This window comes from Drosophila willistoni (assembly GCF_018902025.1).
Source record: "Drosophila willistoni isolate 14030-0811.24 chromosome XL unlocalized genomic scaffold, UCI_dwil_1.1 Seg141, whole genome shotgun sequence".
Lineage (NCBI taxonomy): Eukaryota > Metazoa > Arthropoda > Insecta > Diptera > Drosophilidae > Drosophila > Drosophila willistoni.
Window position 1 is genome coordinate 3,168,279 of NW_025814052.1, and position 18,820 is coordinate 3,187,098.

The 18,820-nt window shown below is 40.5% G+C and overlaps 1 protein-coding gene across 3 annotated transcripts; it reads left to right on the forward strand.

Annotated features, from left to right (window-relative positions):
* Nucleotides 1–737: 737 nt before the first annotated feature.
* Nucleotides 738–14,591, forward strand: LOC6648556 (zinc finger protein hangover). 3 transcript variants are annotated; one of them, XM_023179492.2, is made up of 8 exons: nt 738–1,573; nt 5,380–5,850; nt 6,909–7,058; nt 7,135–8,884; nt 9,239–10,236; nt 10,307–10,960; nt 11,486–13,034; nt 13,172–13,401. In XM_023179492.2, the coding sequence occupies exons 1-8, from the start codon at nt 1,286–1,288 to the stop codon at nt 13,330–13,332; spliced, it is 6,021 nt and encodes a 2,006-aa protein (XP_023035260.1). In that variant the 5' UTR covers nt 738–1,285; the 3' UTR covers nt 13,333–13,401. The 3 variants fall into 3 exon arrangements, with proteins under 3 accessions (XP_023035260.1, XP_023035258.1, XP_023035259.1); XM_023179490.2 differs by having other exon boundaries at nt 11,486–14,591; XM_023179491.2 differs by having other exon boundaries at nt 7,135–8,872; nt 11,486–14,591.
* The last annotated feature ends 4,229 nt before the right edge of the window (nt 14,592–18,820 follow it).

The following is an 18,820-nucleotide window of genomic DNA, read 5'->3' on the forward strand; positions in this document are numbered from 1 at the left end:
TGGACAAGTTTGGTATCTTTGTTAGTCAGCATGTTTGTATATGAACGAATTCTTAACTAGGTCGTTATTTGGGCAAATCGAATTGTCAAAGAGATATTGGCAGTGTTATAAAATTTAAAAAAAAAAAAACCCGCCGAAAATTACTGACTTACCCAACCTGATCATTTGGAGTCTTTGGGGAACTCATATAATGGGGACAACATTAAAGTGGTTTTTAGGCTCTTGATTTATTTAAAGAATACTTTACTCTTATTAAATATTTTTTTTAAATAAATAGCCGGCATTAAATACCGGGAATCAAACTCGATAACGTCGATAACGATAGAGTTGTTCCGATAATTCAGACTACGATAGGTTTTGCTCTGACTATGTCGATTACGATAGGGTTGAATACCGATATTCGATATATTTTATAAAAATACAAAACCATCGATGTATCGATAGTACCATCGATGTTATTTCCAGCTCTACTCCTGGTTCTCTTTGGTCGACGGACGTACTCTTTTGTTGCATGTTCGACTCGATGGTCGGAGTCTGACTCTTTTGCTCGATTGAATGGTCGGAGTCTGACTCTATTGCTCGATTCCGACCATTTCTCACGATTTTTACTCTCTTTTTACTCTCTTTTGCATAAACAGCGCTCTTTTGTTGGATGTTGCATCGAGTTGCATGTTGAATCGAGCTGCGACATCGAGCATCGAGTTGCGAACCCCCCGTGCAGTGGCGCCGTCAAACATACTTGTTGTTGTTTTTTTGTTTCCGAAGTGAGTGGACGTGTAGCGCACGGCTTGTTGAAGAGAAAAATAAAAGAATAAAATAAGAGGAAAGAATAGAAAGAGGAATTTGAAAAGGAAGAAAAAGAAAATTGAAATCCATAAGAGAATTTCTTGGTAAATGGACACGCGTGTGCTTGTTTGTACTCGTTCACCTTCACTAGCCGCAATTCGACATAATTTTTTTTTCTGCTGTGTGTGTGTGTGTGATGTGTAGTGCAAAACGGAGAAACGGCAATGACGACGAAGACGACCACCAAAAAGGAGGAGTAAACGTTACCAAGAAAATGTGGCCCGTAACACAACAAGAAATGGGTGAGGGTGGCAAAAAATAGAAAGAAAAAGTGAAAAAACAACCGTAAGAAAAAGTCTGGCCGCAGCAGCACATGCACGCACACAAGCACGCCAAAAACAACGCGAAAGAAAAGTGAAAACGTGCAAAAAGAAAAAAAAAAAAAAGGAGAGAAGAGAAGAGAAAAAAAACCAAATCAAAATAGACAACAGCAGTGAAAATGTGTGACACAGCGATAAATGTAAATTCTACATCAACAACAACAACAACTGCACCAGCAACGACAATAACATCAACAGGAGCAACATCAACTGCATCTGGAACCCAATTACCAGTAGCTACAATTCCAGCTACAACTGCTTCCAAGAAAGAAGCACAACAACGGACGCTACAAAATTGTTGCCGTCTTTGCATTGCTCCGGCCACAGAATGTATTTCGATCATCAATAGCTATGCAGCCGATAAGGAGCCTCTGACTACCAAAATCTATAATTGCGTCAATATCAAGGTGAGATACTACACACTTAGAGAGACACGAAGAGAGAAAGAGAGTACACAATAATGCCATCATCATCAGTAGTAGTAGTAGTGGAAGTAGAATCATTAGCTTTGAATTCCATTCCCTGCTCCCAGCCAGAGAAAACTGTTATACACATTTCCGACCTCCTCCTCCCCCTCCTGCTCGGACCACAGGAGCCACACCCGCAGCAGGCGGCGTGTCGCTCCTTCTATAAAGTTTCAATTCAATTGTGGCTGGAGGGGATCAGAGAAAAGAAATATAAAGAGAAACAGTAAAAAAAAAAGTGAGGTTACGTGTTTGACAGAAACCAAAATCCAAAAGCCAAACGAAAGCTAAAAGCGCAATCGTTGTGCAAGCAAAACAAAAATATGGGACTAACAGAAAAATGGAATCCTCTGCTGCCACAGGCACTGTCATTGGCACTGTCGCTGCTGCTGACGCCGCCGCCGCCTCTGACGCCGCATGCTTATATAGTTTATACTCTGCCAAGTCATGACATCGCCCCGTCACTGGTTGACGCTGCTGTTGCTGCTGCTGCTAGCAGGCATTGCCCAATCCCAGTGATATGAATTGAGGTTAGAGTTGATCCTGGCGAGGTATTCGTACGAATGGCCAGCACAAAGCGGAAACCGCAATGAGTCCGAATCGAATTGTGTGTGCTTCTGTGTGTGTGTGTGTGCTTGTGTGTCAATGTATGTGTGTCTGTATACGCTGGACAGGCACACAGAAAACCCAAAGCCAAGCAATTATTCGTATTAAATTTTTGTTTCTACCCCGTCTCGCTTATCCACTTGGTCTTGGTTTTCTTCCCTTTCCACTTTGCCCATTTTCATGGAATTTTCTTAAGGAAGATTCAATAGCAGCTGCCGTCTGGCGGCCGCCTCTGTTGTTACTCCAACGGGCGGCTCTGACCAGATTTCTATCCACATCCAACATTTTGCCCTCTCTCTCTCTTTCTCTCTTGCTTGCTCGCTCTTTTCGCTTTGCTCCGCTTCCGCTAATGTGCGCTTGCGTCTCCTATAACTTTGTTGGCATCATCATCATCATCCATTTGGATGACAACGCCACCTCGTTCTCCTCTTGCTCCTGCTGCTGCTACTACTACTTCCTCCCAGGGCCAGGACAGGTTGGCTTCTCTAGCTTCGGTTTTTATTGATTCTTTCAACAGGCAACAGCAGCAGCAGGCCCTCATCATCGTCCGTTGTCGTCGTCGTCGTCATCCACTTTTTTTTTTCCTACTTCGTTCATTCGGCTGCACACACACACATATATACATGCATACAAAACACACACACACACACATATACAAATACACTCAAAATGGTTGCCCGTTTCTGAGGCCTGACCCCCGGCGGCATCGACATCGACATCTCGACATCGCCCTCGTCGGTCGGTTACCGCCGCCGCCGCCGCTGCTGCTGCTACACGTTGCTGCTGCGTGTGCCAGTGCCATGGCTCTGGGGTCTCTCTAGTGAGCTGGTGACGACTGGTGGCTGGTTGGTTGGTTGGTTGGTTAGCTAGCTGGCTCGCTGGCTGGCTGGGTCTGTTTTGGCTTTGGCTCGATTTCATGGCGCGCACAGACACACACAAACACATATACACACACGCACCCATATACCCATACCCGACCGAGAGTTGACGACGACGACGAGCATTTGGTTGGCGTCATCGCTAGCTCGACTGCTTCTTCTGGCTCGCTGGCTCTGTTCTCGTTATCTGGAGGCGGACCACATGCTCGTTCATATAATACAAACACACACACACACACACATACACACCAGAAGAGGGAGAGAGAGAGAGAGCGAAAAAAAAGAAAATGAGACAAAGGCCTGACCATGCCATGCCAGACCCGGCCAGGCCAGACCAGGGCAGGGCAAGCAGGCAGGGAGGAGCGGGTAGTCGTCGAGTGGTTTCACCTTGGGCAACTCTGCGGCTCTTTACGCAGATTACCTGATGGGTTTGGGTTTTGGGCCTGGGCCCGCATCGAATTTCGTAAAAAACAAAAAAGAAGGCCAAAATATAACAAAAAGAAACTTTACGAAAAAATTAAATAAACAAAACAACAACAACAACTTTCTCTGATGTGGCGGATGCAGTGCATCCCCTCATATTCGGTTTCAGTATATGCCTAACGGTAAATTAAATAATCGATAACTTATCGTTTTTATTTTAATCAAACTCTATCGCCAATATCAATGGAAAAAAAAACCAAAAAAAAACTGAACATTGGCCAATGGATAGGTACACTTTGTGCCCAGAGATAGGATCCACACACAAACACATACACACACATATATATAGGGACGGGCGAATAAGGACACAAAAAGGAAGACAACAAAAATGAAACTCGTTCGATACGATTTCTTTCATCTCATATCCATCCACACGATGGCCACGATGATGATGGTTACTGATGTTGACGAGGATGCACCTGGTCTGCTTGGGTTTCTAGCAGCTGCTCTTATATTTTTTCTTGTTGTTGTTTTTGCCTTTCTACCTGAAGTAAGGGAGATGAGGATATAATCTTTAACCTGCCTCAATTCTCCAATATTAAAGTTTTAAGCTAACCAGGAGATGATGAAACAGAGAGAGAGAGAGAGAGGGAGTGAGAAAGGGAGGAGGGAGACTTATGTGTGTGTGTGTCTGTTCATGTGGTAATATGGCGGCGGTTTCTATGTGCGTGTATGTTTTGGATTATGTGGTGTGGGCAGGTTGAATGAACAACAACATGTTATCGAAAACCCTCAAAGCCCCCCCAAAACACACACAAATCCAAGACTACACTCCAAGTGTCCAACGCCAAAGGAGTTGTCAAAGGAAGGGGGAAGTATATAAGCATAGTATATAAACGAAATGAGGGAACATAACTACATGACCAGGAATATGATAGAGAAGGAGGAGGAGGACGAAGAAAGCCAAAGGATTGTGTGTGGGTGCAATTTGGTGTAAATTACAATTGCATAAAAAATATTACAGAAAAGCAAACAAAATAGACAAAATGAAGGAGAAGAAGCCATCAACTAAGTGTCAAATTGAATTTGCAGAAATTAATTGTAATTCAATTAAACATAGTCTGTGTTTAGTATATTACTAAGCATTACTTTTGTTTTATGATGATGGTCACTCATTTTTTAAGAGATGTGTCGTCGGGTAGGAGAAGAGGGAGAGGTGTCCGCTTACTACCGTTTGTTTCTATGTACATATGCAAGTACATAGATTCCAGTATATATGTACACATATATACTAAACATGCGCACACATACATACATACATACATCATCCATAATCGGAAAAGGGACATATGCATTTGATTTGCGCAGAGGTGTGTGTGTGTGTGTGTGTGTGTGTGTGTGCCGAGTTTGGGATGCTGCTGAACGACTGCAAGTTTTACATATAATTATAAACAGGTCATTGACATTTTAAATGGGGGGTAGTTACTTAGTTCTTCTCGCATCAATGATTTCTGCTGGACAATGTAATAAAGGTAAGGTAATCCTTGCAAATCCTTACCTCTCCGCCTTCTGCCGATGGAATCATCTTTCTTCATGTAGATATCTGCTGTTGTTACCGAAATTATCAAGTGCGCTTATTTAGGTTGGGGGTCAATCAATTATAGATTCCTTTTTTTATGTTCTTGAGACTTGAAAGGAGTTCAAATCGTAGTTCTTGTTTAACTTATTTTGGCATTTGACTTGCTTATAATTAGTTTGGCTGTTAAGAAGTCAAACTAGTTAATTAATAAATAACGCATTGACTAATTTAGTTTTGTATTTCTTTTTGTTTTTAATTTTTAGATCACATCACAGGATCGTTTGTCACAACAGATTTGTCATGCTTGTATTAGCTATCTAAATTCATGGCAAAGTTTTAAAAATCGTTGCCTTAGCTCGCAAACCAAACAGCGGCAATGGCTGGAGACGACGTCTACAGCGTCGTCGACGACGACGACAACGTCAAGTAATAAAAGCAAACTTTTGAGCTATTTGGATTTGAATAGTTCGGAGAATGGAACTGGAACAGCAACAGCAGGATCTGATCACCATCAAGTGGCGGCCGAGAATGAAACATTTGTTGCCGGCAGCAGTAGTAGCAGCAGCAACAACAACAACAACAACAACAACGATGCGGCATCAGATGATCCAGCGGATAAATCCGCATCTACCTTAGCAGCATCAGCATCCGCCGCAGCGGCAGCAGCAGCAGCAGCAGCCCATATATTGGATGGAATACCAGCGCTAAAGAAACGCAAATCTTTAACAGTCTATGTGAGTCCCAAACAACAGCATCAGCAGCAGCAGCAGCAGACCTACCATCAACAGCAACAACAACATCAGAAGCACCAGCTACAGCAGCAACAACAGCAACAACAAATGCAGGCAACCCCATTGACAGGCGGTTGGGCAGCGTGTGGTGGCGGTAATAGTAACGCTGGCAGTAGTAGTGGTGTTGGTGGTGGCGAAACACTACTTGTCCAAGTGTTACCGACAGCAGCAACAGCAACAATTGCATCTTGCTCCTCTGCCTCGACCTCGTCATCATCCCAATTTCACACCCAATCCCAATTACAGCGACATCAATCTCATCATCATTATCAGCAGCAGCATCCACAGCCACAACCATATCGTAAATACCAACAGCAAAGAAGTAGGCAACATCAGGCACAATATCAATATACTCCAAGACGTTCACGTCAGCATCAAGGAAGACGTGGTCCTGGTCATGTAGTTGCTGCATCTACGACTAATCCCACTGGTCATTCCACTTCCATGCGCAAATTGAAAACCAAAATGTATTTACCCTTAGATATAACTGTCCCATCATCGCCAATACAACTTACTGGTGCTCCTGCACCACAGCCTCCGCCTCCGCCTCCTCCTCCTACTTCTGTTCCTACTCCAATCCCATCTATGTCAACTGCTGTCTTACCGCTACCACCGCCAAAGCCACTGTTAATGCCAATATCGGTGGCTGCCCCATCAACATATTCGACGACAACGACTGCGGCTGCCACTGCGACACCGCTGCTAATGCCGGTGACGCTGCAAAGCGCCACACAGCAATTGCGATTTTTCAGACGCTATTCCTATAATGTAATTGTATCGTGCATTCGAAGAGAACCCCCACTTCCCACCTCCCCCATCATCCCAACCTACATTCGTCCCACATTTTTCTCAATTTATTCAAGCACAGGATATAAAGCGGAGTCAAGAGTTAATAATTTATATATTTATATATACAAACAAAGAAAATTGGTAGAAATTTCTGCAATACTGATCCAAGAACCTTCACGTTTTTATTTTTCTTATGCCCATTCTAAATACAGCCTCTGCCCGCTGTGCCCATCAAAGATGAGCCTATCGACGATACCGATGATGACTATCAGATGAAGTCCATAGATGAATCCATAGATGATATGGTTGATCCCACAATGTTCCTAGAGCGTTCTGAGCACGAAGGCGATGTCCCATTGATGGTAAGCAAAACCCCCGACTTGAGAGAGGAAGATGATGATGATTTTAATCCATTTTGCTTTTTGCATTCCTTGACAGACTTCGGACTATGATTATACGGCTCAGCATGGCGTTACAGCAGCTGCAGCGGCTGCTGCGCTACCAGCTAGCGCTGTTGCCAGTGTCGCCGCTGCTGGTGACTCAAAAGTGGCCAGTTGCCGGGCATGCAGCCTACAGTTCTCCACACGAGCCAATGCCCGACGGCACGAGCGTAATCTGCATCCGAATCTCTTTCAATTGTCCACCGATTCGCCCAACAATACCCCAGTTACAAAGCCAACGCCAGCTCTGGCTGCCGCATTGGAAATCCAACGGGCCGCTGCTGCGGCAGCCTCAGCTGAGGCAAGTCGTTCCGGTGGCAATATGTCAACGCAAAAGTATCGTCAGGTGGTAATGAATGCCTTTATCAAATGTGAAGCCGGCGGCTATGACTACGATAATCCCGAGCAATATCAATCCTTGCTGAGTCGCGACAAAGTTGAATTTATTGAGCAGAATGCCGAATTCCTTGAGCAGTATCAGACGATGACTTGTCGTTGTTGCAATAAGTTCTTTAGCACCTATAAGAATTTTATGGCCCATGTGCGCAAGAAGTATCCATTGTTGCCGCGTAATCTCTGTTTCAATTGCCTCAAGATGAACGACTCGAAGGCGTTGTTTATATCACATCTTAAGAAGCGCAACTGCATTAATCTGTACAGAGTTATGAATGCCATCAATAACAAGCAACAACAGCAGAACGATGGAACCTCAGTTGGTCCGTCGCCTGCTGCTGTTCCAGTTGTCGTCCCAGCGGCTGTGACAGTTGTTTCCGGTTCGAGTGGAACAAGTGGCACAACAACAACAACAACATCTGACCGCCCAGAGAAACTGCGGGCCAAAGAGCTTCTGGTCAATAAGCTATACGAATGTAAACTCTGCCCAAAAGGTTTTCGCACCAAACATGAGTTCCGTACCCATGTCTATGATAAGCATGCGGATGTTCAGCGCAAAGATAACAATTCCATTCAATGCAGTTTCTGTGGCCTAGACTTTGCCGATCCTGTGGACAGGCGGCGTCACTACAACAACATGGACTGCATTGTTCGCTTGCGATGCATGACGTGTGATGCCAAACTGGAGACGCATCAGCGATTCCTCGATCATGTCTATCAGGATCATTTGGGCGGCTTGAGCAGTGATAATGTCTCATCGACGACTGTGATTGGTACAACTAATGTGGATAACACCCATTCGCCAGGCAAGAAGAATCTGCTGGGTGCTCTGGGCATAGGATCGGCAGATGAATCTCGTAGTGCTGCCACACCATCACTAATAACATCTACACCAAAGCCAGCTGGAGCTGCTGCAGCTGCTGCTTCCACAGTGACAGCTAGTGGTGGTTTATTAGGTGGTGGAGCCGTGGCATCGTCGGTGGCCAATCGTGATCGTGATGGAGCACCAAAATCTCAATATTTCTCCCGCATGCCCCAGGTCTGTCCCATTTGCGGCCAGCAGTATAACAATTACAATAATGTGCTCCGTCACATGGAATCCAAGCATCCCAATAAACTGCCCGAAACATACAAATGTGTACGCTGCGGTTTGGGCTATCCACGAATCTCTTATCTGCGTGAGCATATGATCAATGTCCATGGCGTTGATAAAAATCGCCATTCTGGCGGATTTGAGTATATTGTTAATGCGGATGCTGTTAAACTAGCCGATGGCAGTACACCCAATGTCTATACGGGCCGATATGATTATGTGATGAAGGATCTGATGTCGATAACAAATGGTGGGACCCTCGGTAATTAGGCTTAGTGTGTAGTTTGTCCAAAAACCTTTCATCGACTTCAGTGTTACAGTGTGTTTGTTGCAACTGACTGACATATAGCCTGCTTATTGATTTATAATTAAAGTAAATGTTAATGAAGAATGTCAAAAATATTAACTATAGTTAAAGAAGTTATATCTTCTCCACAAAAGGTGGGCTTATCTCAATCAATTGTTTGGTAATTTAGTAGTGTAGTCTGTCTATTTGTTGCTTCTTATTTGTTTCATTTCTATGTAAACACTTAAAAATTTAAGAGAATACGAGATAGAGATAGAGAGAGAGAGGGAGAGAACTTAACTTATTAACAATGGCCATTCCTCATTTCAGATGATGACGACGATGAGGGAACAACTGGCAGTGTGGCCAAAAAGATACGACTGGATGACAGCAGTAATAATAGCAGCCTGATGGGCATGGCCGCAACACAGCAAAAGGAGTGTCCCATTTGCAATGCAGTATTCAGCAACAATATTGGTCTATCCAATCACATGCGTTCACATTATACAGCCTCTGCGAATGCCTCCGCATCGGCGAATGCTTCTGCCTCGACGTCTGCCTCATCTAGCACAAATGCTGCTTTGGCTGCAGCCAATCGTATGACACCCAAATCATTGACCATAACAGCGGCTCCTCCGATTACAGCGGATACACCATCAAATAAGAGCAAAACAATATCATCGGCGGAGACAAACTCTTTGGCCTCATCGTCAGCCGCACCGCAAGTACAGGCAATACAATTTCGTCGCAGTTTGGATCAGGCAGCCGATCGTCGTTTCCGGCGTATGCGTTGCCGCATATGCCAGCGACGCTTTAGCTCCAAGAAATCCTATCGTTATCACATGCTTACCGACCATCAAGTGCAGAATGTTCAGTTCATTAAGTGCAAACTTTGTAATGCCGAATTTGCCTATGAGAAGGGATTGAAAGTGCATCTGTTCAAGGTGCACGGCAAGGCCATTAAAGATGAGATGATAATTAAGCAATTTGAATGCGAAATTTGTTCCATAGTCTACAGTTCGGAGATGGAACTGCAGCAGCATAAGCGAAGTGTACATGAGTTGGCCACAGCTTCATCTTCGGCATCGACAGCAGCTGCAGCAGCAGCAACAACAGGAACGGCAGCAGCATCAGCAACATCTTCATTGACAAACAATGTTGGTTCTCTTACTGCTCCATTGTATTGGTATCAATGCAAATATTGCCCATCCAATTTCAATACGAACAAAAAGTTGGCCATTCACATTAATTCCCACGATGAATTCGATTCTAATGATTATTCGTGCAAAGACTGCGGCAATGTCTACAGTGGCAGAAAAAGTCTCTGGGTATGTGTGTCGATGTTTTATCAGAGAGTGTATATAGCAATTTATTTGATTAATTCATTTGATTTTTCAGGTTCATCGCTATAAGAAACATCCCCAAGTGCCTGATCCGGCCGAGTGTTGCCTATGTCGTAAAGTATTTTTCGATCGTCAAATGCTGGACAATCATATGCCCACTTGCAATCGTAAGCCGATAACATCCACAGGCGCACATCAACAACCACAACAGCAACAACAACAACAACAGCAGCACCAAAACCAAAACCAACAAGATCATCTGCGACGTGGTCTTGTTGTATTCAAGCACAAAACTGGCGACGATGATGACGATGACGAAGAAGATGTTGAACAGCAATCGCAACTTAATTTGGATGATGGAACTGATGATGGAGCTTCTGCGCCCGCAGCTGCGGCTCCTTCATCGTCATCGTCAGCGGCGGCTCATGTCAAGATACGCATACCTGAGGTGGCTTGCACCATTTGTGGAGCACGCTTTAACGATCAGGAAATGTTCACTAAGCACATACAGAAACATGAACAGGAATTGTATGTAGATAATCCATTAGCAGCTATGTTTGACGATAGTCCAGCTGATCCGGGACAATTCCAAGTGGAGCGACAGAACGAGAATGGGGAATATGCATGCGATTTGTGTGCCAAGACATTCCCCCAAGTGATTGCACTTAAGGTGCATCGCAAATGGCATTTCAGAGGTGATAGCAAGCAGGTGAGCGTTTTTCGGCTTGTGCAGCAAGGAGGAAGATCAACGAACCAAGTAACCCCCTAACGCCCTCTCTCACCCCTACTACTCTGAACTGAACTTGATGATGAAAGAATTTGTTTTATTGCTGCTGGGATTGTGTTTTTGCCCCTCAAATATCAGCGATAAATCACCACCGATCATTGATGTGTGCGATATTCATTTACAAATTTTTATTTTTAACTAAGTTTCGAATTGAAAATGATCGAAAAGCGCGCGGACACAAGAACTGGTGGCGATTTGTCGTTGCTGTTGGCAACAATAACAAACCCAGCTGCTGCAACCTCCGCACCAGTCGCAAAAAACAAATGATTATATGTAGATAACTTGAGCAAATCATTTTTACTAATCGATATTTAACTTTTTTGTTTCCCCCCCGCCTCCCATGCATGCCAATCAACTTTTCTCTTTCCCTTTTCTCCTTTTTTCTTTCTTCCTTTCTCTCTCTGTTTTTTTTTTTTTCGTTTGCTTTCTCTGCTTATATGTATATAGAACCCCATCGACGGCGAAGCGACACAGTTGAACAACAACAACAACAACAATTCGATGTTGCATCTACGCGAACTGCATGCAGTGGGTCTAGTGCCCAATCAACAGCAGCAACAACTGAACTCCAGCCACAATCAGAGCCAGCAGCAGCAGAGCCACAATTCATCAGCGACCTCAACGACGGGAGCAAGCAAATCGCTGAAACGGAAACGTGAATTGAAATGTGATTATTGCGCTTCCACCTTCATCAGCAACAACAATCTGCGTCGTCATATGTATGAGCTGCATAAACATGAGGTTAGCCATTTGCCCGAACCACCGGTCATTGTGGTTGATGACCCGCTCTCATGCCGCCGTTGTGATCTACAATTTGATACCAAAGAATTGTGGATTGAACATAAATTGGCCGATGCGAAAGTGGTGCGTCCTTTTTGTCCCTTTCAATGGGGATGTGATCTATGTGGCGAATACTTGTCACGCAAAGAGAAGCTCATCAATCATATTAACAATCACCTTAAGGAGGATGTTATAGTCCCCGTATCAGAGAAGTTAACCACAGCAGTCGCTTCAACAGCAATGTCAACTGCAGCAGCAGCAGTTGCAGCAACCACAACAACATCAAATGCAAGCGAAACATCTAAGACTGGAATTATAAAATTAGAGCAAAAGCCAGAATCAAGTGTAGAGATATCGTCTAAAAGTGAAGGTGTTGTCGTCGAGCAGAAGGTACAGATAATGGCAGATGTGAAAAATGAGAAGGCGTCGACTGCTCAGCCAGAAGATAGCGATCTGGACGAAGGGGATGATGATAGCTCAGATGATGACGATGGAGAGGATACTTCTGATGACGATGATGATGATGATGATGACGACGACGACGATGATGATGATGATGATGATGACGACGACGATGATGACGACGAAGAGGAGGACGATGATGTGGAAGTGGCACAAGTTGTTGAAATCGAACAGCAAACTAAACCAGTGCCAGATGCAGTTCCAGTTACTGCCGATGATGATCTCGTCGAGGAAGTTTTAAGCTCCGATGAAGCTGATGATGATGATGACGACGATGATGATGAGGATGATGAAGATGATGACGATGAGGATGACGACGAGGACAATGACGATAATGATGAGGGAGAGGACGAAGCTAATGTTGATGAAGAAGGCATTCCAGAGCCACCCATTTTAAATGGAAAACATCAGTTAAAAATGACACCAAGTTCTGTGGAAAATAATGTTGATGATGAGCATGTTGGTGAAGTGGAACATGATGGGGTTATACCCATTGAGGATATTATTGAGGAGTATGATGTTGATGATGATGATATTGAGGAGGATTTAGATGGTGGTGTGGTCAATGATGGCGTTGTTGTTGTCGAAGAAGAAGAAGTTGATGATGACGATGTTGATGATGACGATGATGATGATGGCGATGAGGAGGATGATGATGATGTTGGTAGAGTAACTAGAAGACCTGTAGCCACATCGACTACGTCATCATCGGAGAGTGAATCATTGACAACAAACACAACTTCACATTCAATGGGTGAGCGGCGTAAAAAGAAGGCAACAGCAACAGCAGCGGCAGCGGCGGCATTAACTGACGCTGCTGATGCTGATGCTGATCAGTCTGATAATTCCAGCTATACGTGTGATCTATGTCAACTTTGTTTCGATTCTCAGGAGCAGTTGCAGACCCACATCAAAAGCCATTTTCTGAATGGTCCAAAAATGTCAATGACAACGGCAACACCAACAACAACAACGGGTCTAAAAGTGGTGACAGCGGCAGCGACAGCAGCAGCAGCAGCAGCGGCGAAGGCGGTGGTGAGCACTTCTTCTAATATCATAAACAACAACAACAAAACAAATAAAATAACAACAACAATGACAACAAAATCTTCGTCCGTTAAGACAACAAACTGATTTTGAGTCCAACATTGCTCCTCACATCACGCACCACCCGCGCTTCACACACTCACACGACCAAAAACAAAAGCTACAAAACATGACTACAAACAATCTATCCATTCATCCATCCATCAATCAATCAATGATCATGAAAAATGTACAAAGACCAATCATCAGCAAACATCATCATCAAAGAACAATTACAACAGGCCTCATAGCATTCCATCAGTAACAACACATTTATGTACATCTACATAAAAGCTTCTTTGTATGTGTGTCAGTGTGTGTGCATATGTATGTTTGGGTGGGTGTGTTTGTGTGTCTATATATATATATATATAAGATTAAGACATAGTTTTAGCTAAAGATGTAAAACTACAACTAATATAGTTTTTTTTTTTTCCTTCTTAAATGTTGAATTAGTTTGTATCTACACAACCAACGCGCACACACACACACACACACATCACGCACACACGCACAGACACATACAAAAAAAAAATACACTCATATACACAAAAGCACATACAAAAATGCATGCCAGAGAAAAGTTTAAGTATATATAGTTAGATTTACGTATACTTACCACACTTATATATATATATTTATATATAATCTCAAAACTAAAAACAACAAAGTAAAAAAGTAAACAGAAAAAAATGGTGTTTAAGCCGTACCAAAGTATAATACAAAAAGCAAGTAATATAAAAACGTAAAAATAACAAAAGAAATACTATAAGAAAAACTTCGGTAAGCCGAATTTTTATTTACCCTTGCCATTAATATTTTGAATATAAAAGATCAACACAAAAGTACATACCAAATACATTTTAGCCAACCCTTGTCAATTGACCGACTCTAGGAGGTTTGGATTCAAAAAACACGCATGCGAATATACCAAAAAACAAACAAACAAACATATAATTAAGTGATTTCAATTGTGACTGAACTTTTAGTAACATATATTATCTATGCATTAAGTCATAGTATATAGTAAAAATGTCCGATTTTAAACAACATATACACAACTACAATTTTAAGATTTTCTCTTTAAAAATGCTTATTATTCTGCATGCTAATTTCAATTCATATCAATTTCAAATCAAATTTCATAGACATAGCTTTAAAATTGAGAGAGGAGGTGGCAAAATAAAAAAAAATCGAGTTAAACGATCCTATTCAAATATATATATAAGGCAAGGGTATTAACAAGAAGAAACAAAATCGCGCTCATTTAAAATTTAAGATGGTTAGGATATTAAGCTAGCTAGCATTAGGCGATTTGTCAAGGGGTTTGAAAAACCAATTATCAATTTTAATTTATTTCGAAAAAATATTTAATTTACCGTTTTCTAACATTGTCCTCGAAATGTAAATAAGAATAACTTAAAGGCAAAAACGCATTAGACAAAAGACAAAAAAAGAAAAACATAAAGAGATGCTTTCATTATTTGAAATTTAAATTTGATTTCTTAATTGCTAATTATACAGTTTAACAAAAACATTTCTATATCCAGATCCCTACACTACGACTACTTACTATTTAAATGGTATGAAACGAAAACTATTTTAGTTTTATTCCATGCATGGAATTCCTATAAAAAATTTGTTTCTGTTTACTTGATTGAACAGGATTTAATAATAATTTAAGAGACACTTGCTACACTCTTAAATAATCTGGATAAAGATCCAAGAGTTTCATAAGAAATAAACTCTATATGTTCAGTTTTTGAAGTTAAGACAACCAAATCCATTTAACAATCAAGTTTAATTATAGTTTCATAACCATTTGTCTTTTAATTAAGTTTAATTTTCATTCAATCAATATGCGTAAATCTGTTTAATTAGCTACTTAATTTAATATATATATGTATATTCATCTTGAATACGATTCCAATTCGTTCCAATTCGCACTCTGACCCAAAAAAAAAAGAAAAAAGCTAATGCGTTTTATCCGTCTTGAGTTTAAGAGAGGGAGAACGAAGGAGGGAGATGGTAGTTAATAGCAGCAACTAAAATTTAAAGCACAATATATCTAGTAATATAAAGATGAATGATGAATATATAATAAACGATTCCAATTGAATTAATAAAATATATATTTGTTGCCATACACCCAAGTCTAGAGACAAATGGAGAACTAGAAGAGCGGAGCTGTGGCGATATTCGTAGTTGGGTATAAGAAGTCGTCCCTAAAATCATATATAGGCACATATAATCTACATACTAATTGCCTCTTGGGATTGAAACCTTCGACCTTCTGTCATTCAGCCACAAAATGCACATGTAAACAGTCAGCTCCAAAACGAATAGTTCTAGATTCTTTTAAATACTAGAAATAAGAATTCAACTATACTGTAATTGCAAAACATAGATTATAAAACGTACAAAATACTAATAACTATAATAATAATAAAGTAAATAAGAAACACAATAAAAAAAGAGAGAAAAACACATTGCTACATATTATAAGCTGAAGGCGCAGGCAGGCATTGGCCTTCATCCTTAATCTGTCTCCTTTACTTTACCATCCCGAATGTGTTTAAGATTCCTGCTCTTGACAAAAAATTGAGCTAATAAACAAAAGGATTACAAATGATCGTAATATAATTTTTTGTCTATTTTATTTGTTTGGATTTTGCTGATTTTTATGATAAAGTCTTATATTTAATCTGCGAAATTCGAGAAATAACTTGTTTATAAGCAGAATTATTGATGAACTATCATTTTCATATACACCACGGGTTTTAGAATTACAGAACTGATGGGTTTATGAGAATTTTGTGATTCTTTTTTGAGAATTTTTCAATATGATTCTATATGATTTCAATTCTAGCTATTTTTTAAACAAGCGCATACAAACACAAGAATTAAGACATACATGGAAATCGGTCTAAAAACTATCTACAGATTCGCAAAGATAATTAGAATTTGCTTAATTTTGACTAATGAAATTATAATTTATTGGATTACTTTAATGTGCGTTGACATTTTTTGTCTTTCTTGAACCTTAATAATTGGGTAATAATTTCAATTGAAAAGAGATAGCATTTTTGAAAATTAATTAAAGGTTGGTAAAGTAGATAAAACCTTCAAAGTTTTTGTGAATTTTTATACCCTTGCAAAAAGGGTATATTAATTTTGGTCAAAAGTGTGCAACGCATAGAAGGAAGCATCTCCGACCATATAAAGTATATATATTCTTGATCAGCACGACGAGACGAGTTCAAATCGCCATGTCCGTCCGTCCGTCCGTCTGGATCAACACAAACTCCTAGACCGAAAGAGCTACAGAGCTGAAATTTTGAATGTAGGCTTGTATATACTGCAGGCGTTGTATATCTCGGATTCAGCCGGATCGGATCACTATATCATATAGCTCCCATACAAATGGCAAAGTCACGAACATTGAGAAAAGTCTCAATAACTTCGTTACTTTTTGAGCTATTGTCATGAAATTTAATATGGGTGTTTATTACACATATAAACGACTATGCCAAATTTGATCAAGATCGCGTGACTATATCATATAGTTCCCATAGGAACGATCGATGGAAAACACTGACTTTTGTCAATAACTTCCAATGCTAAAATTGTAGGCAGTTCTTTCGCAGTCATTACACTTTTTGGATAAAACGTTTTTACACTTTGATGGCTATGGGTAAGGAAAGAGTTACCAATCTTCGACGCGGTCGAAGTTAACACCGGTCTCTGGTTTAGATACATTTTTATACCATACACCCATAGGGTGAAATGGTATATTAAAGTCGCCAAAATGTATGTAACAGGCAGAAGGAAGCATCTCCGACCCCACAAAGTATATATATTCTTGATCAGCATCAACAACCCAGTCGATCTAGCCATGTCCGTCTGTCCGTCCGTCCGTCCGTCCGTCTGTCCGTATGAACACCTAGATCTCGGAGACTGTAAGAGCTAGAGCCACCAAATTTGGTATGTAGACTCGTGTAGTATGTAGAGTGATCAAGTTTATTTCAAATTTTTGCCACGCCCCTTTCCGCCCCCGCAATTTAAAAAAAGCGTTTATCTCAAAAACTATTCCAGCTAGAGACACCATATTTGGTATGTATATTCGCTTAGTAAATGCACACATTTTGTATGTATACAAATTTTGCCACGCCCTTTTCCGCCCCCGTAATATGAAAAACTTGTTTATCTCCCGGAATTTGTTACCTTATGCAATCAAATTTGGCACACTTAAATACTAATACTAATATCTAGCAAAATACCAAATTTGATCAAAATCGGACAAAAAACAGTCGAGTTATGCATATAAACATTTTTCCATAAGGCCGGAGTTGGCCGTTGGCTGGTGGGGGCGCTATTGTGCTCGTATGACTGAGTGAGCGAGAAACTAAGATATGCTTGTAAGAAGCATGTGAAAATGCATTTGGTTAATACAGTTGAAATATTTGCTTTACTGGTGTATGGTATACCTAAGTCGGCAAGACGACTTACTTACTTCATTTTTTGTTAATTTAGCCAGTTTAGTCTGTATTTTGGTAAACTAATAAATAATTAGTGATTAAAAATATTTTTATAGTGCGGGCCCCTAGAATTTGCTAATCCGGGACACATCCAAAACTTGGGAATATAAGTAAATAAAGTTAGGCCAGATTTTCTCATACATCATGCATCAGCGTACGTATCTTTTGTGGAATCCCTTGGATTGATATATTTGAAAGGCGACGACTTACATATGTATGTATAATATTTGCAAGTCGAACACCTTGGACTGGAACATAGTGGACTGGATTTTGGGTTCATAAGGTCATTTTGAAGGAAGAACCCGTAAATACAACAAGTAAAGAAATGAAATATTTATTTGCTTTGATTTTTTGTTTGTTTTTTTTTATGAGTTTATTTCTGGAACTGGGTTACGGGGTAACTCACTTGTCTATTACCCGCGACAGCATATATATTATCTTTCTTTTTATAATTGTTTTACATCGTTTACAATAAAACTAAAACTAAAAAAAAAAAATAATTATGAACATCATATATAATTCCTAAATATAAATATATACATGTACACACACATATTCATACATACATGTGTATGTACATAAATATACGTATACAGACTCATTACCAAGTTGTTTTTTTTTTTTTTAACTTTAACACATAAATCAGTCGAAAATACATCATCATTCCGATTCCGTTTGAATTTGTTATTTAAATAAATAAACACACACACATATATATATATATATATGTATATGTATGTATATATAATTAAATTAATATTAATTCTTAAATTTTTGCCGATTTTATTATGATTTCCAATGCTCAGAGGCAGAACAAACAAACAAACAAACAGAAGGAAAGGATGAATTGCTCATGCAACAAATTTAAATATGCATATATGCATATACAAATATGCATTTACATATATATATAGTT